The sequence below is a fragment of the Giraffa tippelskirchi genome, chromosome 2 (genome assembly GCF_054371585.1).
Source record: "Giraffa tippelskirchi isolate mGirTip1 chromosome 2, T2T-mGirTip1v1.2.pri, whole genome shotgun sequence".
Lineage (NCBI taxonomy): Eukaryota > Metazoa > Chordata > Mammalia > Artiodactyla > Giraffidae > Giraffa > Giraffa tippelskirchi.
The window spans coordinates 7,714,350-7,739,959 of NC_137276.1; the positions used below are offsets into that span (position 1 = coordinate 7,714,350).

The window sequence follows — 25,610 nt, forward strand, 5'->3', positions numbered from 1 at the left end:
CTGCCGCTTCTGTGGGCAGGGCTTGGGGGGACTCCTCCTGGCGCCTTCACAGCCCCCTGTGAAACCCTACATTAGCACCTCTCGTGGGCTTCCTCCCCGGATACCTCCCTAGCACTCACGCCGAGAGCGGGCAGGTGGGTCTCAGGGCCTTGTAGGAGCTTGTGAAAGCCACCAAGACCCACATCTACCCCGCAGGCCTTCACTGGGCACCGCGGGCTGGAGGAACTCCTCAGGATGAGCCGGTGTCTGTCCATCAACACCCCTTCCTTTTCCAGTTGGCTTTGAACATGTCTCTCCATAGACTCCCTCCCATCATTCCAGCCGCTTCCCCTCTGGTCCCACCTGCATCCTCTCTTGCCCAGACTCTCATGGGAACTGGCCCCGGCTTCTGGCTCCTTCAGCCTCTCCTCCACCAGCAGCAGCTAGAGGAGATGCAGGTCAGAGCAGCCCTCCTCCGCTCAGAGCCTTCCACCAGCTTCCCCCGCCTCCGGCTGAGCACACGCCAGACCCTCACTTGGATGGACGGGGGCTGGCGTACCCTGGCCCCCGTGACCCCTGGGTGCTCTCTGCCACTTTCTGCCCCTCACTCTGCTCACCCCTCGCTGGCCTACGTGCCTCGGGGCCTGTGCGCTTCCTCTGTGGCTTGGAACACCCCCCCTGAGCAGGGCTCCCTCCCTTCTTCCCTCCTTTTCTTGGGTCACTACCCCCCCCCCTTTCCAAGTGCTCTCTGTCCCCCTTCCCTGGCCTTTCCCCTCCCAGGCACCACCCACCTTCCTCACGTCTTGATCTTGTTCACTGAGTTGACTCCTGCACCAGAATGCGAGCTTCGCCAGACCAAGGACTTGTGTCTCTTTTGCTCCTTGCTGACCACCCCAGTGCCTGACCCGGGGCACAGTCCATGGTAGGTGCTCAGGGGACCTTGGCGGAGGGAGTGGATGTGGCTTCATGGAGCCAGGTTCTCAACTCGGCCTCGTTTAGTCCCTTCTCCGGTACTCAGCATCCTAGCTCTCGGGGTGCAGGTATGAGTTGCTCTGTTTTCTGCTGTGGGTGTGTGTTTTCCTGGTGAAAACTACTCATGTGGAGTAGCTCTAAGCAAGATGAGATGGCTCTCAGGGTGCAGGCCTCCTCGAGGTCCCAGGGGAGCCCCCTTCCCTCCCCCCCCAGTCTGGTTCCAGCTGTGCTATTGCTTCAATCGCCGCTGAACTTGGTTCCATCTGGAGGTGGGCCGGCCTGGGCTTGGCTGTGGAGCTGGTTCCGGGGCCCATGGGCCTGTGGTCAGCTGGGCCGCTCTTCCAAGAGACAGGGCCTGAGCCCCCGCCAAGGAGGAGGGCGGCCTCCCAGCCCCGGCCTGAGAAGGAAAAAAAGCTTCTTCTCAGAAAAGGAAAAGGAGCCACAAGCCAAGGGGAGCAAACGGCCATCGAAGGGGCCCGGCAGTTGCTTTTGGAGAGGGGCCTCTCCTGTGTCAGCCTGTGGGCGTGTCACGGGCCTGGCCGGTTTCTGCCCTCACGGTGGGGTGGAGGCACAGTGAAGGCCAGAGGGCCAGTGCCCAGTCTGTGCGGGGGGCCCACCGAGGTGCCCTGCTGCGGGGCGGGGCTTGTCTGGTCTCTGCCTCCCCGACCCACAGGAAACAGAGGGCCCAGGGGCAGGGGGGCACAGGCGAGCAGGACACAGGCTTCAGGTGTAGGCCCCGTCCACCACCAAGGCCTTCCCACCACCCCCCTACCCGACTCCTGAGCTGCCACCGGCCTGGACGTCCTTGGGAAGAAGCACGGGCCATAAACAACCAAAGAAAGACCCCCCCAGATAAGACCAGCCGAGTGATGACAGCCCCAGAACGTGAGATCAACTGATTAGAATGCACTCTACACAGCCAGCCAGGGTGAGAGGAAGGTGGGGGTTTTGGTCCGGCTTCCTAAACGGGTAGCATCATCCTCGGGTAAATACCATCAAAATAATGACAGGAAAGATGGAAAAGCTTTCCTCTTTTGTTTTCTAATCAGACTAAGAAGATAACAGAAGTTGGGGTTTCAGATTAAAAAAAAAAGAAATCGTGAATCACCCCCAGGCAGCTTCGGAATTAGGGAAGCGAGAGGACCTGCAGTGAGGTCAGAGCCTAAAAAAAAAAGCTGCAGGTGAACATCCCCTGGGGGCTTGGAGACAGTGGGAGAGGAGAGGCTTAGACACCTCCCCTACCCCCGCAACCAGGCCCCAACCTGCTTGCTTAGAGGGTCCCCAATGTGGTTTCCCGGTTCTCCTTTTTTCTAAAAACTAAAACACTGGTGACAACGTGATCGCCCTACTCCCCAGGGAGGTGGGAAGACAGAAAAGGGACTGAGAGTCATGGTCTCGCCTTCCCCTCCCCCGGGGGTGGGGGGCGGTGCAATGACTCGGTTCCCCTTTCCCCCACTCCGCCCGGTCGCCTTCCTTTCCCCCGTGAGTGGCCCTTCCTCCGAGTGTGCTAACATTAGCTGCTGCTGCTGGAAGCCCGCCCAGACATCTGACCTCGGGGCCAACGTTCCCGAGCTCCTTCCCGCCCGCCCACGCTCCGGCCGAGGGCCTGTGGTCCCTCCTCCTTGGGCAAGCCTCCCGGCCCCCCCTCTGGAGGCTGGAGACTGGAGGGAGCTTGGGGTGCCCTGCTCCCAGGAGGACGGGGCTGGGGAGCGGTGGGGTTGAGGGGGGACAGAGGCCGCAGGGGGTGCTCCAGGCCATCTCACTTTCCTCAGCCTGGAGGTATTTCCGGCCACAACAGACCCTTGATGTTTTTGGAGCAGGTCCTTGCTTCCATGCTTGTCAGATTAGGACGCTGAGGACCTTGCCCAGCAGGAAAGTTCAGGGGCCACATCAGCTTCCCCAGGCACCCAGGCTCTTCCCCTGTCCTGCTCACCCGGAGTCAGCATCAGGCCCCGGCGGGGCCCCAGCCAGAATCCCGGGCTGGAATCTCAAAGGGCGCGGAGCCTGAGTCCATCCCAACCTGCACCCCCACCGTCCTCGGCAGCAGAGACCACCCCTGCCCCCCACCATGGCTGACCTGCAGCCTGGGAAGCCGGGGCGCCCACCCTGTGTCCATCAGCCTCCAACCCAGGGTGCCTCTCCCTTCTCAGCTTCTCTTTTCTTCTCGGCCTGGCTCTGCCTCCCGCTTTCCGCCACCCAGGGTCTCACCCTGTTCCCTTCCGGAGGCCAGAGCGCCACCCTTGTTCCTCGCTGCAGCGCATGAGCGTGGGCCCTTAGAGCGTCGCCCTTAGGCGGCATCAGCAGAAGGAAGAGTGACGTCATTGCTTTAGTCAGTAGTCTACAGAAGGAAGCCACGAAGACGCATGGTGATGGCCAGAGATGAGCTTGGCCGTTGACTGAGCTGGCTCCTCACTAAGTGATGACCTGAATTGTGGCTGTTTAAGTCAGGGCTTCTCAGTCAGACAGACGGCCCCTGGAGCCTCCGTTTGGTCTCCAGCTTCTGTCTTTCCTATGGAAGATGTAGTTCCAAGCCTTCTCTGGTGATGCAAGGAGTCTCCCAGACACCAGGCTGTGCCCTGGTCGGGGTGGGGGTCCTCAGGAACAAAGGCAGAAACAGCCCCAGGAGCAGCACTCATTGTCCTGTGGACACAGCGAGGGACCCGGGCGTGCACTCGTGTGGGAACAACGAGTGTCTTGTGAAACCTCAGATGGTGAGAGCTTCCCCACCCCCCCAGGGGGCCGATCAGGCCTCACCATGTCGTCGTCCACAGAGCAGTTGGCTCATCAGCCTCATACAGCGGGTGCAGAGGGCTTCGATGGGTCAGGGAGGCTGGCTGCAGAACAGCACAGAGCAGTGGGGATAGACCGGCCCTGGACAACCTGGAGTCCAGGGGGGAACCGTGCTGCTGGGCCCAGAGAGCACGGCCAGCAGTCGGTGTGTGCACGGGGCCCTGGGAAGTGGTGGGTTATGCGATGTCCTGGCCTGCCTGCTGCCAGCCCAACCTTGTGGACCGGGCTCAGAAAGCGAGTTGGGGGCCCTGATCTTTTTTTTTTTTTCTTTCTTTCTTGACGCCAACAGGAGGCAGAAGCCCCAGGGGGAAGTAGTTAGCTCATGACTCTTTCAGCCCTTTTCTGACCTTAAAATTGCCAGCGTCCTGTTAGTCAACATTTCTCTACTGCTGCTTTGATGGGATTTGTCTCCACACACAAACCAGTTTGAAACGAGCATCACACAGAAGATGAAGGAAAAGAACGAGGGAAAAGCTGCATTTTTAGGTGGGATGGGAGGGCAGGGAAACTCCATTGCCCTCTACATATTTTGGCCGGTTTCCTTGTATCTTTTTAGTGAAGCAGATTTCACTGACAAAGTACGCTTCCTCATGGTAGTGGAAGCCTCTGCCCAAACACTGCTTTGAGCGGTTGCGTGATAGCCCTTCAAGTGGCCAAGCCTACTTCCCCCATTAGCCTTCTTGAAGACCCACATGAAATTGGCCAGGGTTCCTCGGATGTAAGCAACTGGGGTCACCTCCTGCTGATATACACACCAGAAGAGAATCCACTGGCACGATCGAGAGAAACATGGGAGAAGAACTGGTGACTGAAGTCCCCGAAAAGGGCAGGGACAGGCCAGCTGGGAGGACTGTGGAGGCGGGCTGGGGGCTTTCCACCCAGTGGACCGGCACAGCACACCTTCGGTCCGGGAGTCCGAGCCCTGGAACAGGCATATCCGGTCAGCCAGGCCCACCCTGTGCAGTGCAGAGGGGTGGGAGGGGTGGGGGTGACATCCCACCAAGACACTGCCTAGTGGGGAGGGGGGAGGAGCCCCAGTGCAAAGTTAGGGTGCTGTTAGCAGAAGAAGGGCGTGCACCACTTGCCGTGCTGTTTCACACTCAGCACGGTGGGGAGCGGCGATGGGGATTGTCTCAGGATGGGACACGGAGAAGGTGTCCCTTGTCAGCTCTCTGTGCAAGTGATGGCCAATCCCCCTGCACCCTGGGCGCAGAGTCAGAGGCTGTGTGTGTGTGGGGGGGCAGCAGCCCGGGGTGAGGGGGTCACCCCCGACTTTTATCTAGCTGATGCTGTCCTCCCCCGCTGAGTTGCGACTTGGCAGGAGGCCAGTGATTTGGGAGGGCAGCGGGTTGCATCCAGGAAGAGTCCGTTTCCTTCGGCCCTGCATTCACCAGGCACGTGGCAGCAAGGGCAGGCTCGGGCTGACAGCGGGTCGCAGTGGTGGGGTGGCAGAGAAGCCCCAGAGCGCCCGCTCTGGGTGGGGGAAGCTGTGGACCGGACCGCGGCCTCAGGGAGCCTCAATCTGAAGGGCAAGTGGAGTCTGAGCCCAGAAACAAAGCAAACTGATGCGCATGGGGTGGAGGCAGCTTTCAGCAAGGTCCCGTGGAGAAGAGCGCGGGTGGGCAGGGCGCCTTTCAGCTGGGGAAGGCCGCCAGGGAGGCCACGTGACAGGAACCAGCCGCAGAGCCAAAGGCCTGGGGCGGCAGCGAGCTGGACCGTCCCCGAGCGGCGTGAGTGAGGCCAGGGTGGATGTTGGCTTGGCTCATGGGCGCCCGGTGGGTGGCGGGGAGTGGGGGGCACAGCCAGGTTTTATCCAGGTTGCTGTGAGTGGGGCAGCCACGTGGGCTGGGCTCCTTGTGTCTGCGTGGAGGATGGACAGTGCAAAACGAGCCCAGGACCAGGTCAGGGGCTCATCTGATCCCTTGGTGGAGGACAGTGGGGCTCGAGCCGGGCTGCATGGGGAGCCAGAAGCAGTCGTATCACTAGTGTGTGTACCCCCCCCAACCCGGCGAGCAGGTCCTCACTTGGTGAGTGAATGAATGACTGAATGAATGAATTTCAAGGGCCAGGGGCGCCTTGCGTGCTAACCCAGTGACTCCTTTCTGTGGGCCCAGACCCCAACCTCTCTGATGCCCGCTTGTGAGCCACATTCCTTGGGGAGGGGACCCAGGTGCCCCTTTGCCTGAAACACACCTGCTGCTTGAGAGATCGGTCAGTGGGCAGTGCGCCCCGGACGGTCCACAGTCAGTGTGCCTCCCGCCGCGTCCGTAAACCCGGGCCCCTGGTGGCTCCTGCATGGGTCAGGGCGGTGACATGCAGCTCCCGCCTTCTCGCACCCTCCAGCTCTCCCTGGTCCACCCTGCTTCGGGTTTCTGTGGGCCTCCAGACTGCGTTAGGGCCCCCATCCCTGCCCTGCATGGGGATGCACTGGGGTAGGGTGGGGCTGTGGTTCCCAGTGGGTGTTGGCTCTTTGCTGTTAGGGCTCCTGCAGCATCGGGGCCTCAGCCAGGCCAGCTTCTCTCTCCACCGAACCTTCCCCGGGCACAGGGCATGCCTGGCTTCCATAGGCCGTGCCGCCCAGAGGCAGGGCTCTGAATGTCTGTCACACCCACTTTCCATGCAGTGACTCTGGGGTGAGCCAGGCAGGAGGCAGAGACAGCCCATCTTTAACTTTTTCCAGGTATTTCCCTGGAGGGCTGTCGATTGGGTGGACCCTGGGAGGGAGACCTATCCTGAAAACATGAGGGTTGTCTTCAATCCAAGGTGGGGGACTGGAGGAGGACAGCCCAGCCTCCCTTTGCAGCCCCACCCCCTGTAGTTTCCTTCAGGACCATCTCTGTTTCCCCCAGGAAGCCCGCCCTGACCTCCAGCTCCCAGCGCCCATGGCCTGGTCCAGCTACCCTCAGTCCTGCTCTCTGTCTGGACTGGTTGTGTGACCTCTAGAAAAACGTGAGCTTCCATGGGGCTGCAGCCACATCCTTCACCTCTGTGTTCCAGGCTGGTCAGGACAGACCCTTAATAGCCTGATCAGTGAACACATTGCAGACTAAGGGCAAAGGTCCCCGACTCAGGCAAGCTGAGGACAGGGGTGGGGAGCCCCTGCCAGATGCCAGCTCCCCTCTTATCTGGGGGGGCCAGGTGTTCCTCGGCAGCTACACCCTCCCTGTTCAGGCGTGAAAAGAGCCAGGGCCTGCGTTCCCCACCCCCCCAACTCCTGGGACCAACAGCCAGGCACGCGTCCCTGTCACTTGGGGCTCCACTCAGAAGTGAGAGCCCCCTGTGACTGCTGACCCCTCCGGAGCCGAGAGCTTCTTTCACCATCGCGCACCCCAGCCCAGCACAAGCCTGCACGTGACTAGTCACCGGTACATGTCTGTTGAGCGAGTGGATGAATGAATGAGTGAGGGAAGGGATGAGTGAGATCCTGCTTCCTGGGGCCCCGACGGGCGTGGATGGTCTTCTCCTCATTGGAGGTCAGAAGAGGCCCTCTTGACCTGGGCCTCGGCTAGCGCACGAAGCCCCAGAATGTTCCAGGCTCAGGTTACCGCGGCGCCGTGGAGCGAGTGCCTGGATGCAGGGTTCTTCTGGGCCCCCCCCCGATCTTTCACCCCGTGACCACAGTGAGGCGAGGCGTGGGGTGAGAGGGGAGACGTGCAGTGTCTACAGGGGACAGGGAAGCCCTTGTGGAAAGGTGGCAGCAGGGAGTTCAGAAGCCATCGCTGTGGGCTGCAACCAGACGCCACCCCTGAGTTTCTCTTTCAGTTCTCGAGGGTGTCTGGGGCGGGGGGGCCCTCCTGGCAGCACAACAGCTTCTGAGCCAGGGCCACCCTCTCAAGCTTCTTCACAGAGACGGGAGAGCCGTTCTCCTCGCGTCCGGGAGGGCGGGCTGGGGGTGGCAGGTGGGCCTCTGCCCTCTGCTGCAGGCTCGTCCTGTCCCCGGGGACAGGACATGGTCCCCTGCCCTCCTCGCCCCCCCCCCCGGGCTGTGGGGAGGCCGCCCTTCAGCCCCTCCCTTGCCTTGACTACGCATCACTCACATGGACGAGTCCCCTAGTGTCAGGAGTCACGGGGCTCCCTTGTGTGTTTTTAAAACCCGTTAACTTGATGGACTCCATAGCTCACCCAAGGCTCCGGAGAAGAGCCCAGACCTAATTATGGGCAGATGTCTCTTTTAGTACCTTTTTTTTTTGTTGTTTTCCCTCCTTTCCCTCATCTGATGTTTCCCCCCGCCCCCCCCTCACTCTCCACCCCCCCCCCCTTAATTGTGACTTTAGCAAGGGAATCAGTGCAGGGTCATGTGCAGACGTGCTTCTTATGACTTGAAGAGTGATAGCTTTTCTGGTTGTTTGCAGCACACGCCAAAGAAGATGAGTCAAGGACCGACACTTTTCTCTTGTGGAATCATGGGTGAGTAACCAGGTGGCTGTGAACAGTCCTCCTCGAGCGCCTTCCCCCAGGGCCCGAGTCCCCCAGGGGGAGACGCTAGAAGCCTTTGCTGGATGCAGCCACAAGGAGCGGCCGTGGGGACTCTTCTGTGTGTTGGAACTGTCTTGGCCTCAGCGGTGCTGGAGCAGGGCAGGGGCTGCAGGGGCTGAGTGAGGGGCTGGGCGCTGGTGCGTGGTTTACAAACGTTATTTCCAGCAGTGACACCGCGAGTTTGTGTCTGATCATTAAAGTGACCACGTTCATTTCTTTTTTTTTTAAATTCAGAAAAATGCACCATAGTATAAAGTACAAAATAACAATCTCTCACAGCCCCAGGACCCAGTTATAACTACTGTTAATATTTTGGTGTAGCTTCTGTCCTTTGCAGTTTTTACATAGCCAAGTCCATGATGAACGTATGATTACACAAAATCATTTATTTAAAACTTTTGTTTCTGCTTTTTTTTTTGCTTACTAATAATAACCCATCATTTCCCTGCAGCGTGAAAATTGCCCATCCCATGCATTTTAATGAGTCTATAATATGGCCTTAGGATGATTCAAAATGTCTTTTAAGGAGGTAACTCGTTTCTCGATTGTTGGGTAGGACTGTTCTGTTGCTCTCATGATGGATGGTGACTCAGTGTCTGAATCTCGCTCTGGCTTTCGGATTATTCCTTAGGGTGGTTCCCAGGGGTGGAGTAGAGATGCCGGGAGGGCAGGCACATTTTTATTTTTAAGGCTCTTGCTTTGTGTTTCTGACATGCTTTCCAGAAAGGTTGCCCCGGTGCCCTGTTCCCATGCAAGTGTTAATTACTGTTTTCCGTAAGGGGGCCGAAAGGATGACTGTATTGACTGTATTGATTCCTCTCTGTTCCCAGTGATTGGGCTGTTTCTCCTTGTGCCCTCTCTCCCCTGGACTCCTGCCCACTTCCAGGACTCGGCTCCTGATGAGTTTCTGTAAGCCGGGCTTCCGTGGTGGGTCCCATCTTTGGGGTTTCAGGTTTGCCTCCGCAGAACTGTGTTCAGTGTCCTTGGCCTTTTGTCTTGGCCCTTTTCCCTCTGGGTACAGCGTTTTCTTCTGCAGGCTCAGTTCCTGTAGGTGGCAGATGGGGGTGGTCCTGGGGGGTCCTCACGTGTCACAGTGAGCGTGGTGCCGTGCCGGGCACCTGAGGTGCAGGGTCCCCTTGGACTCCACAGCTGCGCCAGGCGGCTGGCAGGGGCGCTCCGCTCACATCTGGGTTGGCGCTCCAAGGCCCCTCAGTGGGCAGAGCTGGACCCCGGGGCGGTGGGATGACTGCTTCTCACTCTCAAGCCGCAGCTGTGTGGGAGAGCCCCGGGTGGCCTCCTTGGTGCTTGCCCCCGGGGAAATGGAACCAGGGCGCTCACCTGGCCTTGGTTTACCCGTGTGACACACTTCTGAGGCCTGTCCCCACGGGAGACTTGGCTGCACACCTTGGTTGTGGTTAACGACTCTTAGCAAACCCTCCGCGCCCCATCCACGTGGCCCAGAAGCCCGCCTCCTCACCCTCTTCCTGGGCCAGACCCACGGTCGGGCTGCAGCTGGGCCGTCTTCCTCTGTCGTGTCCGGGAGGGGAGTGAGCAGGGCTCCTGGGCACACCCACCCCTCTGCCCAGCTGCTCCGCCCCAGGTAGCTCAGAATTGGGCCGGACTGGTGACCCAGATAGGGGAAACTTTGGTCTTTATTTCAAGACCCTAACCGTCAGGCTTCCTCGGCCTTCACTGCGAGCGCATCGTAATAAGTTGCAGCTCTTGAGGGTTCATGATGGTGGTGCTGGCCCTCACGCAGTCACTGTGAACTGTTTACCATTTCCAAGACTCAGTTTCCTCATCTGTGAAATGGGTGTTGGGACAGCACCTGCCTTGCTATGAGGACTCCGAGACACTCGGAAGGAGCTTGGCGCAGCGTGAGCGCCATACGTGACAGGTGGAGAAGAAGGCTGAGCTTAAGAGTGGGGATCCCGCTCCTGCAAGAGGCCTCCACACCTCCAGGGACCACCTTGGTTTCCTTGGTGGACGCGGAGGGTGGCGGTGCAGGTGCGAGTCACCCTTGTGGGGAAGGTGCTCAGGCCTGGGGAGCAAGGCAGAGGCGAGCGGGGGAGGTCTCTTCCCAGAGTCCCAGCAGAGTCCGTCTGAGCCCGCCAAGCCCAGCAGTCTGCCTTCGGCTAGGGGGTGGGGCCTAGGGCTCCAGGACGACTGTGCTGCTGCCCCTTGGGGCTCTGGTGCGCAGGACGGCCCCTCAGGAAGGGCTCCCTGGCCCGTGGGTTCTTTGCCTCCACAAGGTCTGTGCCCTCCTGCTCTGCTGGCTGGCACCAGGGCACTGCCAGGCAGTGGAGGACCGTGGGGTCCGTGCAGTTACCCCCGCTGCCCCGTCCGTGGCTTCTCTCTCTCTCTCCCATCTCTTCATCTTTCTGTCGTCCTCAGCCCTTCCTTGATTTGGGAGACCCTGACCCACCTGGCAGCACGCACTACCAGGGCTTTTAGAAAAGTCAGCCCCGGTTCGATTCAGTGTGCCTTGTTCTGGTCGGTGTTTATTGAGTACCTGCTCTGTGCCAGGCGCTGGCCCCTGCCCTCGAGGGGGCTTCAGTCTAGTGGAGGAGCAAGGCCAGGGAGCATGGATTTCCCCTGGATTTGTGTGAAGGGGGCCGTCAGCACTGTGGGCACGCAGCCTATCTTCTTGGGCCTCAGTCTCCACATCCTGCACCTTGTGGTGTCCGTGGGATTTAAGGAGACAGTAGCACCCGGGAGGGGCCGGCTCGCACCCCACCTCCATCCCTTCCCCGCACTTGCTGAGGTGGGTGTCGGGGGTCCGAGGCCCTCCCAGGCTGTGGCTCCGGCCCAGGACTCAACATGCAGCCATGCCCTGTGACACGCACGAGCAGCAGCTACGAGAGTTTATCTTGCAGTACCTGGTTTTCCGTAGCAAAGAGGATCCTCGGGGAGAGGGGTTTTGACCCTCAGCAAAGATGAAACCTCACAGCATTATAATCAGCAAAACCCCCTGCCTGTCTCCCAAGACAGAGGACTCCGGTACTGGCCCTGATTAGTGGAATTCTCCCATGAGAGCTGGGGACAGCGTGGCCCTGGGACTCAGGGCATTTCCCTCTCAAGCCCCCTTGCAGGGGTCCTCGCTGGACACCGGGATGAGCTGGGGGGTTTCGTGAGTGTTCTTAAGAAAACCCAGGCAAGTGTGTTCGGGGGGGAAGGGCCGGTTGGCTTCCTCTGGAGAAGGAGAAGCCGCCCTTGCCAGGAGCTCAGCCTCCCCTGCACCCACGGAGATAAAATGTGTTACTAATATCATCAGTGCTCGCAACAGTGTTTTGGCTTTTAAATACTTCGCGCTCAGTTATCGTGAGCTGGATTGCAGGGCCCTCCCCGCGGGTCGTCCCCTCCCTCCAAGTTTGGGAACTTGATACAAAGAAGTAGTTCTGTCCTTTTCCAGTGTGGGGGTGGAGTGGAGCCAGGCCATGGTCGGCCTGCCCTGCCAGGGCTGAGTGCCCGGCCAGCCTGGGCACCACAGGGCTCCTTCTATAGCAGAGGCGATGCCGTGCCTCTGAGTTTCTCTTCTCACCTCCCAGACCATCCTCAGCACACCTCCTGGGCTGAACCGGAACTGCCTCTGCAAACAGCTTCTCTGGGGAGAGCCGTGTCTGCCCGGGGAATTGTGTTCCTGACACAGGAAACCTTGGTCAGGTGGCAGCTTCACAGGTGTGGCCCACCCACTGGTCAGTGGGCCCGACAGGCGAGCCAGCCCCGTTCCTGGCTGTGATTGCTAGTGGGTGCACACGGGGGCCTGGCTGCACCTGGGAGGACCTCCACGAGCCAGGGTGGGGTGCGGGCGGCCGCCAGGGAATCCTCGGCCCGTGGCTCCCTCCCTGTGGCTCCTCCACTGTTGGCCCTGGGAGGTGCTTCTTCACGCTGACCCAGGGTCACGTGTGGACGGGTCAAATCTCTTTCGGTGAAACAGGACAAGCAGGTGAGAGGGGCCTCTGTTCACCACCCTGGGCTCGGCTCCTTGCACCCCCTTGAATGAGTTCCGTGTTGAAAGGATGCTGGACTCTGCACACTCCTCTTTCCGCAGCCCTCGGGTAAGCAGGAGACTGGGAAATCAAACAACGTGAGCAAGCATGTGCAATATCAGTTACTTCCGAAAGGCCACTAGGAGAAGGCGTGTAAATACAAGTCCGTGGACGGGGAACAAAACAATTCAGATGCTAAAAAAAAAAAAAAAAATTGGGTGGAAACCCATAATTACTTTAGGAGTTATGGTAATAAATTATTTATTAATGTAAATTATCTCACAGGCAAAGAACATAGAGGAAACTTGAGCAGAAGGATCATACATTATGTATAAAAAGGAATTGTAAAAATATTATAACAGCCTTCCTTGTGCCACTGTGGTTCAGGTTTGTCAGCATTTTAATTGTAAGCCCTTACTTTCCATGTTTAATTACTTGGCTGTTAAAGTCTGCTCTGTACACAAAAGTCTTGCTCCCGGGGGCACCCCCTGTACTCGTTTCGACAGGGTACTCCAGTCGGCTGTGCTGAGCCGTGCAGGAGGAAGAGACTGCGCTTTGAGATAGGGTAGCTTTTGGTCTTTTCATCCTCCCACCATTTGTCCCTGAAAGTCGGCTGTGATTGCACCAAGTGGGGAAAAAGCCAGCCTTTGGAGGCTGAGCATTTCAGGTTTCCAGGAGCAAACGAACACACGACTCAAACAAAATGAGCAGCAGTGATAACAAAGCCAGAATTTCTGGTCTCTGCCGCTTTTTCAGTCTCTCCGAGATAGCCACACTGCACATCATCCTTGGACCCAAGGCCTCCTATAAGGACTGATTATTAGCCAAAATAGGCTAGTACAAAAATCCATAAAGAGTGCCTATGCATGATTTTTAAAAACTTAGCTTTTAATGACTACTTTTATTTATTGTAGTCACTAGTGTGGTCCCATCTCTAAAACGGTGTGAGGTTTGTCCATGCAGAGTGCTTTCAGATTTTCCTTTCACCATTTACTGGTTTCAGACATTTCTGGTATAAGGTACAGTATGCGACGTAGGTACAAAGTGTAGTTGGCACATGATGGCCATTGATGGTTGAAAAGGGAGCCTCCCGGGCCGCCTTCTCACCCAGGCTGGCCTGACATGGTGGGGATGGGCAAGGGAGCCCCAGAGGCGTCAGAGGGCAGGGAATGGCAGCTGCCAGACTGGCCATGGGCACCCCCCCACCCCAATGCGTGGTGCCTCGCCAGGCCACTTCCACGTGGAGAGATGGTCGTTAGGAGGTAGCCTGGCCCTGCCGTGGGAGCACAGCCCCGGGACTACAGACTGCTGTTGGCGAGCGGCGTGTCCCTAGGCGAGACGCAAGGCCACCCTGTCCTGGAGTGGATCTCCCCAGCCGTCACGTGGCGGAGTGCTCTGCTGCCCTGCGGGATGAGAGCTGAGCTTGGGGTACGCACTCAGGCTTTCCCTCAGCTTCAGCAAGGATCCCACGGGGAGGGGGGAGGTTAGCTGGTTAACAGTTGATGCAAATATATTGACGGTTTCCTGAAAAGCTCTTGCAGCTGCCAGTTTCCTGGTCTGTGTCACGGTGCCCAGCTTTGCTGCGCACGTGGGTTTGGAGTTGAGTCCCTGGCCGCTGCCCATGTCCTGTGCCCTGTGCAAACACGTGGCCAGGGTGGGAATCCGAAGGCAATGGATGAAACGGACCGATGCGTCACTTCGGAGTTTTCGTCCTCCTCCTCTTTTTCTGTTTGTTTCCGTCTTCTGGGCCACGCCGTGCAGCATGTGTGGGATCTCGGTTCCCCGAGCAGGCATGGAGCCTGTGGCCCCTGCAGGGGAAGCACAGAGTCTCAACCACTGGGCTGCCCAGGGGACATCCCGCCACGTGAATACCAGCTTTTCCCTACAGATTTCTGGAGGTTGGGGTACAGCAGGAGGTCCGTTCAGGGCAGGAAGCCCATGCTTCCGCCTACAGATGGGAGACCATCCCACGCTCCCAGGGCCCAGTCTGGAGAGGTTTACACCTCTTTACTGCCTGGGGAATCTCACTGGGCCTCTTTCTGTAAGAGAAAGACCCCCCCCACACAAGCAGTGGCCTCTGCCACGGTCCACCCTCACCTGGCTGGTGACAGTAGGACCCCAGGAACCCCCTGTACCTACCAGCCTGTCAGATGTCTCCCCAGCGCCCTTCCAGCCAGCCTTCCCTGGGAGGGGGCCCAGGGGAGCATTGTCTCCAGCCATCCTGGCCCCTCATCCTCCGGCCCTGGGCTGAGGTGCTTGGCATCCCGTGTTATCCCTGAACCTAAGATGCACGGACATTCTCTGATTTGTTGCAGGTGAGGGGGGGATTGCCAGAGGCTGAGGCTTGGGCAGGCAAAGCCCAGGAGCCTTTTCTTCCAGGCCCAGCTCTGTGTTGAGTCTCCATCCTGGTGTCTCAGGGAAAGAGGTGCTCCCGTGGGCCAGGGGCTCTTGAGTCCATTTAAAAGCACACGATGCCGCTGTGGGCTGGCTCATGCCATTGTCCTGTGTGTGTGTGTTTCCACCTGCTCTTTTCCTAAGACCAATGTAATAAAGCGGGCTCCAGAAAGACACCTCAGTTCTCTTTGAGTTTCCCACTCAAAGGGTTGGTGAGCTTCTCCCCCGCCCCAGATCAGCCAGAGAGTGCTTGCAGCCCAGAGGCCAAGTTAACACAGCCCCAGCCCACAGGGCAGGGGAAGGGAGGCTGATGTCAGCACAAGCAGACAGGTGTGAAATCCGAGAATGAGTCAGCCGGCCCGATCCGACTGAGGCCTGCTTGCTCGGCGCCGGCGGCTGCAAGAACCTTCCTTATCTTGGGTCTGTGCTTCAGGTGTCTAACCTCTTCTAGAAACCACATTCTGTTGTGGTTATGTCACCATAGAGTGGCCTCCAAACACGGCATGAAGATATCCAAGGCTGTCTTGTGAACATAAGAAGGCTTGTAGTCCACTAAGAATCTGGGCCCCCTGGGAACTTCCCTCCCAAGTTTAAGGGCAGAAATGGAAACAAGAGCATTTGAGGTCACATGCTGTTTGTGTTCCTCTGGGTGTTTTCTTTCTCTGAGCTCGGAGATCCGTGCACCCAGCAGCCTCTGCCCTCCTCAGTCAAGGGATCTCCAGACCAAAGCCTGTGAGTGTGTGTGCGCGTTGCGGGGGGCGGGGGTGGTGGCGGGGGGGCGGGGATCTGAGTTCCTGTCCCCCAGGTACGGCCGTCAGCTTCTTCTGTGCTTCCCAGTAACTTCAGGCTCAGTCGTGGAGCCTCAGCTTGGAAAGGTCCCTTGGAGGTCATCTGGTCATGTCCGTCTGTGAGGGAGCTAGATGGCTTGTGCGATTTGTGTGTTTGCATGGTTGTCCCCCACCCTCTGTAGAAAAAGCCCCGGGTATGTGTATCCTGCATACACACCCACACACCCACTCCCGTGTATAAACCTCAAACTTGTGAAGATTGGCCCAGCAGGGAGCCAGAGAAACCTGAGCTGCCCCTGAGGGTTGCAAGTCATGGGGCCACTGTTCTCAGGCCGCACCATGTCCGCTGGGGGCTCGGCTGAGAAGCCACAGGCCACAGCGCGTCTCGGAGGGGTGGGGGGCCTCCCGCCAGTCCTGTCACGTGAACAGTCAGCCTCTCAGGCCTTTCCCACTGGCTCTCCGTCCAGAACACGCTGTGCAACTTGGGGTCCCCACTTCTGTCCTGTTGAAAGGGGACCTCAAGGTACTCTAAGGGCAAAGTCATCCTTCTCCATAATTCTGCTTTCTGTTGTTGCCCCAAACAAAGCCAGCGTTCACTGATGTTCTGAATGCAGGCTTCTAGAGACTGGATGGTCCACCCTGCAGAAGCTTCCTCATGTGGCTGGATGGTCTGACTGGGCCTCCATGGAGGTGTTTGAAAGACACCCAGGCACCTGTGCAGCCTTGAGTCTCGAAGAGTGGTTCTCAACCACTTGGCATGAAAATAACCCGAGGAGTTTATTAAAAGACAGGTTCCTGCCCTGAGAGATTCTGTGTGTCACGGCAGGGACTGGGCCTAGGAATCTGCATTTTAACATCCCTAGCAGATACCCCTCTGGTGCTCCCGAAACCCCTCTTTGAGAACACCCAAGTCCCCGTTCCAGACACACCCCACGCAGGAGGCTGGGGCTCAACTACCCGAGCCGCCTCCAGTGTTGTCACGGTCACGCTGCTGTCTTGGGAGCCCGTCCTGTCCTCGCAGGCCCTGTGTGAGGCGACGGTTTGGTTCTCAGGGTAGCTCTGTGCAGAGGTTACAGTCAGTCCCCTCATTCTATAGATGAAGAAACTGAGACTCAGCGAGGTGAAGTCACTTGCAGAGCTGAGGCTCGAACCCAGATCCACAGCCTTCCCACCACACCAAGTCCTCCTGCTCCGCAGACTCCTGTGGCCACGGCCATCGTCACTGTTGAAAGAATTACAGTTGTTTGTGCAGAAACCATGGTGAATGGAGGGGCGGGGGCGTCCGGTGTCCTCTCCTTGGAGCCTTACCGAGGCCTTCTGTACAACGTGACAGCGTGCCCAGCGCTCAGGGCGGTTTGCCATTAAAAATTAGCTTCTATTCCTGTTTCTTTTGTTTGGTGACCTGACCCAGCAAATCGCCTTCTGTTCCCTGAGCAAAGGGGGAAAACACACGGGCTAAACATAGCCTCGATTGTTTTTACTTTTCTTTATGTTCTACTTCTTGAAGTGATAAAGATAGAAACAATTAAAATATTATCTGCTCCGCAGACAGAACGAGTAGCCACCTGGCTGGTGTTGACACACAGTAGCAGAGCTCAGAATCGGGCAGGGCCTTGTGTTTTCAAAGTGCCGTGGCTGCCACCGGGCCAGCCAGTGTCCTGGCCAGTTCCATACACGACCATCCCTGGCCCCAGGGGGGTGGGGAATTCATGGTACAGCCTAGGTCCGACCTGCTCGGCCAAGGGACAGTTGGTTACCTGTGCCAGGGACAAGGGATAAGCGAGACCAAGTGAACACCCACGGTGTGCTGTGTAGCATTTATCTGCACTGTATCACCCTTCCCTCCCTCCACCCCGCACCGGCTGAGGTCTGCTGTGTGCCAAGCCCTGTGCTGGGCGCCGGAACGTCAGGCCGGGACCGCCCTCTGGAACTTGTAGCTCAGCAGACGAAACAGACATGTAAACAGATAACTGAGGTTCAGACACCGCGAGACACATGACTGAAAGTCTAGGCAAGGCGCTGCGGGTGCCCATAGGCTTGTGTGGGAAGGGGTGGATCTGCAGAGGAGGCGATGTTTGAGTTGGCTCTTCCGTGGGGAGTAAGAGGCTGGTGGGAGGATACAGGCAGGAGAATAACATCTCGGGTCTCTTCCCCCTTGGAGAAGGAGCTGCAGATCCACGGTGGTCGTGTTGCCCCCACATTTAACAAGTGGACTGAGTTGAGAACTGATTCTGTGACTCTTCCCTACAAGAGACATTTTATGTGTTAAGGTCCTATAGAGGCTTGCTCTTTAAAACAGGAGTTGTTCCTGTAGGGGGATAGGAACGTGTTTGAGTTAGCCACCCCTCTCCACTTCCCTGGGGATTTGAGAGTTAACTTCAAAACAAATCATATGGGGGCCTTCCCTGGTGGTCCAGTGGTTAAGAATCTGCCTTCCAGTGCAGGGGACATGGGTTTGATCCCTGGTTGGGGAACTAAGATTCTATGTGCCACGGGGCAGCTGAGTCCGCACACCACAGTGAAGACCCAGCGCAGCCAAAAATAAATAACAAAGAAAACAGCAACAACCACAAAAATCGTGTGCACACCCCTCTGTATGTAGATGTTAGTCAAGCTCGTTCCTGCAATCGCTCTATTAAGCTGTAGTTTAATGGGGTCTTCAGGGCTGTGTACACGAAACCAGGAGGAGTGGGCCTCAAGGGCTGTCTCAGGGATTTTCAAGGATGCCTTGGTCTCCCTGATTCCTGTCTGACTTGTGCCGTGATGGGAGGTTTGGCGCCTGCAGCGCGGGGCTCCTGGGGAAACCACGCGCAGATGGAGCCTGGAAGCCAGGCTGGAGTGTTTACCACGGAAAGCTGCTTCAGGGGACGGACCGTGAACACATGTGGGCCTCAGAAAGTTCTCTGGAGAGAGAGAGAGAGAGGAGATGGGGCTGGACTAGGGAGGCCCGAGGGGTCCGGTCAGGAAGCAGCAAGATCCAAGGTGGTCACTGCAGAGCGAAGGGCACTGCTGAACGAGAGAGACAGACTGTCCATGCCTGACTGGCTCCTCTACTTTCTCCTTTTCTCATGGTTTCCCAGAGATGGGAAAGTTCCAGGGCAGTGAAGTAAAAAGGGAATAGAAAGGGGTGGCTTCTGAGGACAGAATCCCTCTCCTTGACTTCCCGGGCCTCCCAGGGCCTGTGAGAGAGACTGTCTCTCGCGCGCTCCCGGCTCCTCAAGTCGGGGCCATGGTAGCGCCATCTTGGAGCCTTCACCACCCTTGGTCAGCCCCTCAGTTCCCTCCTTAGCCGGCCACTGGCCCACTGGGCACCTCAGTGCCTTGTCCCGAAAGAGAAGTCCATGGCAAGCATTGTTTGGTGAGGACTTCCTAAAAGACCGAAGGAGCGACCCCAGAGGAGGATGGGGGTCCTAGGCCCTGGCCCTCCACATATTTGTCCTTACAGAAAACGTAGAAGCTCCAAGAGACGAAAAGGGGAAAAATCAACCAGCTCTCTGCCAACTGACCATGAACATGTTGGCTTGTTTTCCTTTTTATCTTCCCATATAACGTATGTGTTTTACTAAAGAGGAGTCACGCTATCTCTATGGTTTTATGTCCTCTTTCTTTATGTTTAGTATTACATCATTAACATTTCCCCACATCATTAATATTCTTCGAAACCGCTTTTTTCATGTTCCCTGTTATTCCTTGATGCTTTATTTAACCACACCTCTCCCCCATAGGACCTTTTTAGTTCTGTTTATCATTTTGCTATCACTCATGTCATTTTGAAGAACATCATCATACATAAATCTCCACTTTTTATTTGGAGGATAAGTTTTCTTCTTCTCAATCAGAGATGGTCGTGACTCAGTCAATGATAGCTTGTATTTTCTTTTTTTTAATTTTTCTATTAGTTTACTGAACTTTCAACTGCTGATAAAGGTCAAATTGAACCTCTTTTAAAAGAATGGTGACTACTTGAGGAATAGCATATAATGAAGACCTCTTTTGAACAATGCATGCATGCTAAGTCACTTCAGTTACGTCCGACTCTTTGCCACCCTGTGGACCACAGCCCTCCAGGCTCCTTTGTCCAAGGAATTCTCTGGGCAAGAATACTGGAGTGGGTTACCATTTCCTTCTCCAGGGGATCTTTCTGACCCAGGGATCGAACCTACTTCTCTTTGTCTCCTGCACTGGCATGTGGGTTCTCTATCACTAGCACCACCTGGGAAGCCCATTTGGAGCAAAGTAAACACTATTTGCAAAAAGGTAGCATTAATTTTGGTAATGCTCTGTCAAGTTGGTTTAAAGAAGCACATATTGAGACTTGCCATGCCCCAGGGCCCAGGCAGATTTCAGAGGTAAGATGAACTGGACAGTTAGTATCAGTCCTGCTTTGTTCCCGGCTGGCCTGTCTAGGCAGGTCTCTCTCCTGCATCTCCAACTTCTAAGGACCACGGTCCCCCTACACATGGGAACAGCCTCCAGACAGCTTATGCATGTCCCCTGCCCCGGGTCCCAGCCCCTCAGGCTGTGCGTCACATGGCTGCATAAGGGGCCCTCGAGCAAAGAGCTCACATTGAACCCCGTTGGCTTTTCCTCTGGCTCGTGACGCTTCCCCAGTAAGTATCTGCTGCTCGTGACATTCAGCATGGGCTCAGTCCCTGCCTCGGGTGTGTCTCTCGGGCCCTTTGAGGAGTGGCCCCTGGTAGAGGAGATGGTCCTCCAGTCCTTGCTGCACTCCTGTAGGTGATGTCACAGTTTTCTGAGCAATGGCTGATCTTGCACGACTAGTAGACTCCTTGAGGGCAGGGCCGAGGTGGGATTCCCCTGTGGGTGCCTCAGTGCCGCTGTGTAGTGAAGAGAGCAGAGGGCTTTGGGTCGGGCCGGCCTGAGTTTGCATCTCTTTGCCTGTTAGCTGTGGCTTCAGGGCCAGTTAGCCCACCTCCCCAAGCCTGCGTCTCCCCATCTGGGCAGCGATGGTAGCCATGCAGGGCACACTGTGTAGGTTACACATACCACCCATGGGGGTTGCACAGTAGTTAGTTGATTGCAGTGCTGAGAATCAGCGTGCGTGAAATACCTGCTGACTGTCATTTCAGGTTTTACTTCTTCAACCGACTGACTGACTCAAACCATACTTTTCTCTGTATTCACATTTGCAGAGTTTATAAAGATGTGTAGATTAGAGAAAAACAGAAACATGTCAACACGTTGATTCCCAGCAGCACAGCATATTTCTTAACACTGGTTTTGTATTGTTAACACGAATATGAGAACTATGTCACATTTGTCTTTGAGCTCCTCAAATTCTCAGCATAGGGCCTGATTCCATAGTAGAAAAACAACACATAGTTCCTAGCAGGGTTGGTGTGTTTGTCCATGCGTTCAAGGAAAGACCCCAACATGTAGGTTTAAATTGTACCCTACAGGTCTCTCTGCAGCCCAAAACTTGCTTCTATGGACTTTAGCAACCTTGTCCTGGATTTTAGCAAGTGAACACAGAAGTCCTCAGTGATTGGCAGCTGTTGTTGTTGTTGGCTGTGGAGCATTTTGGTGGAGGGGATGTAAATCAATAAAATATCCTGTCTCTATTGTCTGCCTTCATTTTAAAGATGGAATTCACGTCAACTAACCTGGCAGCACCTCCAGCCACCAGCCACTCTGGGGGTCCCAACAGACTCACCTTTGGTCGTGATCTTCCTCCAGGCCATCGAGTCCCAGCCCCGGAGCAGAGAGCCCTGAGACAGGACGTAGCAGACAGGTTATCCCTGCTCTGCTTCCAGCCAGGGCAGGGGCCAGGCAAATCGGTTTCCCTTCTAGAGGATGAGAGGCCTTTGGGGTGAACAGTAGTGCTTCAGGCTGTCCTGGGAGGCTAGGGCTTCCCCGGTGGCTCAGCGGTAGAGAATCCGCCTGCAATGCAGGAGCCGCAGGAGACGTGGGTTCCATCCCTGGATCGGAAAGACCCCCTGGAGGAGGGCATGGCAATGCACTCCTGTATTCTTGCCTAGAGAATCCCAGGGACAGAGAAGCCTGGCAGACTACGGGTCCATGGGGCGGCAAAGAGTCGGACACAACTGAAGCGACTTAGCGCGGGAGGCATTGCGGTATGTTGGAAAGAAAACCGTGTCAGGAGTCCCGGGGCTGCCCCGCTTCTGACTCAGCACCTCGGGACTCATGTCCGTCCCTCTGAGCCTCAGTTTCTCATCTGTAGAGCGAGGCCTGACTTGATGGCTTTTTTAAGGGCCTTTCTGTCTCTAACCTCCTGTTTAAATCGGGTTCTTGGTGAGGAGAGAGAGGACCGGCGCAAAAGCCCTTCTCAAAGCCTGTTTCTCTCTTTTCTTGTCATTTCCGAACCAGAAAATGACAGATGGCGAGACCTGGACAGGAAGTGCCCCCTTCAGATCGACCAGCCAAGCGCCAGCATCTGGGAGTGCCTGCCGGACAAGTGCCAGGACGGCGCCCTGTGGCACCGGGAGGCGGCCACCACCTGCGCGGTCACCAACCTGATCAAAGACCTCAGCCTCAGCGACCACAACGGGAACCCGTCCGCGCCCCCCAGCAAGCGCCAGTGCCGGTCGCTGTCCTTCTCCGACGAGATGGCCAGCTGCCGGACGTCGTGGAGGCCCTTGGGGTCCAAAGTCTGGACGCCGGTGGAAAAGAGGCGCTGCTACAGCGGGGGCAGCGTGCAGCGCTACTCCGACGGCTTCAGCACCATGCAGCGGAGCTCCAGCTTCAGCCTCCCGTCCCGCGCCAACGCGCTCTCCTCGCCCTGCGACCCGGCGGGACTTCACCCACGGCCCTGCGGCCCGCCCTGCCAGGGGGCGCCGGGCCTGGCCACCTGCGGACAGGCGGGCGACCTCTGGGGCCCCGCCGCGAGCCCCGTGGGCGGGGGCCGGCTGGACATGCAGCGCTCCCTGTCCTGCTCACACGAGCAGTTCTCCTTCGCGGAGTACTGCCCGCCCTCCGCCAGCAGCACCCCCGCCTCGACGCCGGAGCCGGCCAGGCGCTCGGGCGGGCTCTCCCGCAGCCGCTCCCAGCCCTGCGTCCTTAATGACAAGAAGGTGGGCATCAAGCGGCGGCGCCCTGAGGAGGCACAGGAGCAGAGGCCCTCCCTGGACCTTGCCAAAATGGCACAGGTAAGAGCTCCCCCTGCCCCGTCCTGGGGAGGTGCTGCAGAAGCCACCAGGGGCGTCTCAGAGCCTCCCCGGCTCCCGGCCCAGCCCAGGCAAGGGCAGGGTGCTCGTGTTGAAGAGGCCCAGGAAGCGGGTTCCCCCCTTTTAAAACCATTTCCATTTCAAAGCAGAAACGCTCTCTCCTGGCGCTACCAGTGGTAGCGGTGCAGGAGCAGAGAGCCAGGAAGAGGCAGGCGCAGCCTCATAGACGCTAGGGGTCCCCTCCTGGCCCTTCTCAGGGGCCTTCCCCCCAGGAGCCCCCGTCCCCACAGCTGCCGTAGGAACTGCTCGCACAGGCGGGGTTCAGTGTCACCCGGATCATGTCGACCCCGAGGTCAGGGCCGTGAGTGACGGTTTCAGAGGATGAGAGAACAGGGGTAGCAGGGGGAGGCACTCACTCTTGTGATTGAGCTGCCGAAAGCGTGCGTCCAGCAAGAAACGGCGCTCATCCTTGCTGTCCCTGTAGGTGCGGCCTCTGGCCACGCGTCCTGTTGCTCCCGCTTCATCCTCTGTGTCTCAGGGCCCTGGCTGCCCTCACTGGTGCTTGGTCTCGGGTGTTGGTGTGAGTGAGCTGAACTTGGAGTTAATACACCATCGTCAGAACGGTCTCCAAGCCTGAGAGCTGCCTGTGTTGGTTCTAACTGGGAAGTCCCGAGGTTCAGAGGTCCAGGAGCCTCTGATGGTGAGGCTCAGGAGCAGGGATGGCCCCTCAAGGACAGATGCGTATGGTGGGTTCTGTGTCCAGGGGGTGCTCAGAGCCACGGTTGGAGCCTCATCTTTTCTAGTCTTATTATCTGAGCATCAGTCGTTGCTGGGCTTGAGGGAATGGAGACCAGCTTGGCAGTGAGAGGTTGGCCTTGCTCGTGGGCCTGTGGCCACATCCAGACGGGCAGGCCTGACGTGTCCACTCCTTTTCAGGCGAGCCTCACTGCCTTCCTTCAGTGGCCAGCGCTGCCTTTTCGCCAGGCTTCCTTTCAGCTGAGAATGAAAAATACAGCTTCTGCTGATGTCATTTCCTCCCTCTCCCTTATTCCTCCATCCCAACCTACAGATCCCCACCCCCGAAAAAGAAGAGAGGCAGGTATCTCTGGTCCAGAGCCCCCACCTGGCCCCCAGGTTCAGTCTTTCTGGCCACCTTTGTCCAAGAGCCGCCCAGGCCCTGGCCTGGAGGACCAGCGGGTGGTACCTCCTTTCTCTGAGCCCATGGGGATCACTTGGGGAAGACCCGAGGGGAGGACCCGGCGGGACCCCTGCCCCCAGCCCTCCCATTGCCACTTTGCCTTCCTCCCCATCGCCGTTCCACGTGTGTCCGAGCTGGTCAGTGACCTAACACGTTCATTCAGGTTGGACAGGCAAGTGGAATTTTCCTTCCTGGAGAAATGTAAATAGGTAAAAATGCTGGAAAGGTGACAGATTTGGGCAAAGAAAACTTCTGAAGAAAATCCAGAGCCACGAGTTCTGGATGCGATAAAATGGCTTCAGTTAAATTTTTAATGCTGAGCTTATTTTATTAGCTAATAAGCTAGATAGGTAATAAAAACAATGTACACGTGTTATTATATTTTACTGGCCACAAGTTGGAATAACACCACGGGCATCGTCGGAGACATTTCCCGCCCTCACTTGGGTAGAAACTGTTTAAAAATACATTGCTTGGTGGGGCTGTGCCCAGATGTATAGATTGCTTCATCGGCTCCAGGCAGGTCTCCAAGATCCTGAGGAGGCTGCCCCCTGTCCGCCTGTCTTTCCCCAGCCAAGGCCTGGGGAGGGCAGAGTCCAGGGAAAGCAGAGAAGGGGCCCCTGGGGGGCATGTGGGCCTAAGGGCTGCGGCCAGAGCCCTGGAGACGGAAGGGCCCACGCCACCCCCCCCCACAAGCCTCTGGACCCGGCCGGCCCTCTTCCCATGTGGCGGCGCCTGCTTCGACTCCCCCACCAGATGATTCATGGCCCTGGAAAGTGGGCCTTGCTCCTCCAGGAGCCTCAAAAAGCCAGGCCCAGGGCCACCGCTGTGCATCTGAAGAGCCTTGGATGCAGTCTGGAGCATGTAGGACCCTGTGCCTGGTACCCTGTGAGCCGGTGTCACTGGCGCGGGACTTCCTGCCCCCGGACCCTGACCTCCGCATGGGCTTCCCCACATCAGTAGCCACTGGGGAGGGCGTCCTGTGCCGAGGGTCAGCTCTGCTCTGCGTGTCCTGCCGTCTTCTCCTCCGCTGGACCTCAGACCCTCTCGTGGGTCTTTGGATCTCAGTTTGTACGTTCGTCTACTTGGCGGGAGGCGTTTCCGGTAAGCACCGTCCTCCAGGAGCCCCTGTGTACGTGGGCTCTGGGCCCTGGTGCTTGAGAGACTCCGTCTGCAGGTGCAAAGCGAATGCTCTTCGGTCGGAACCTCTGAGAAGCTGTGGCCCCCCCGCAGCGGTGCTGACCGGGGCTGGGACCTTCTCCGGGGTCTGTGTGTAAGCCCCCAGGGGCAACCCAGAGCCTCTCCAGACTGCCAGTGGAAAAAGGACCAGGGAGAGACCCTGAGAGAGGCAGGTGGGCGGGGAGACCAAATGCTCTGAGGTCCGGGTCTGCCTCATGCCCACAGGGAGCCAGGGAGCTGTGGGTGGGCCCCGCTCTGAGGGGCAGGCTCTCAGCTGGAAGCCTGGGGCATGAGGGTAGGTGTGATCTTGGGCCAGGGCTCCCCCTGGAAACAGGCCTTTCTGGAGCACGATGTTCACCTTTAGGTCCTCACTGGGGGGGTGGGGGGAAATTGACAAATCAGACAGCCTCACAGCCTCCCATGAAGCATGGGAAAAGTGCTTCACATCTCTGTATAGCAGATAAATACCGTGCTGACCTCCGCCATCAACGTAGGACTGCTGGGAGGGGCAGGAAATCACATGTGTGTGCACACATGTAGGTGTGTTGAGTAGATGCGTCCATGTGTCTGTGTACGTGTATATGTATGTGTGTAGCTTATGCATGGAGGTCTGCGTATAAAGGTCTGTGTGTGTCTGATTATCTGTTGACACACGTGTGTGTCTCCATCTACACGTACATCACCTGTGCTCTGGCCCCCG

The 25,610-nt window shown here is 57.4% G+C and overlaps 1 protein-coding gene across 3 annotated transcripts in view; it reads left to right on the top strand.

Annotated features, from left to right (window-relative positions):
* The window catches only part of FAM53B (family with sequence similarity 53 member B), a 111,651-nt gene that overhangs the window by 34,249 nt on the left and 51,792 nt on the right, over positions 1 to 25,610 (top strand). For 2 of the 3 annotated variants that reach the window (XM_081533825.1, XM_081533835.1), the window contains exons 3-4: positions 8,094 to 8,148; positions 21,737 to 22,515. In XM_081533825.1, the coding sequence (XP_081389951.1) occupies positions 8,094 to 8,148; positions 21,737 to 22,515 (834 nt within the window). Of the gene's footprint in view, positions 1 to 8,093; positions 8,149 to 21,736; positions 22,516 to 23,469; positions 24,108 to 25,610 lie in introns of those variants that run through there. The other variant, XM_081533814.1, reaches the window with a different exon arrangement.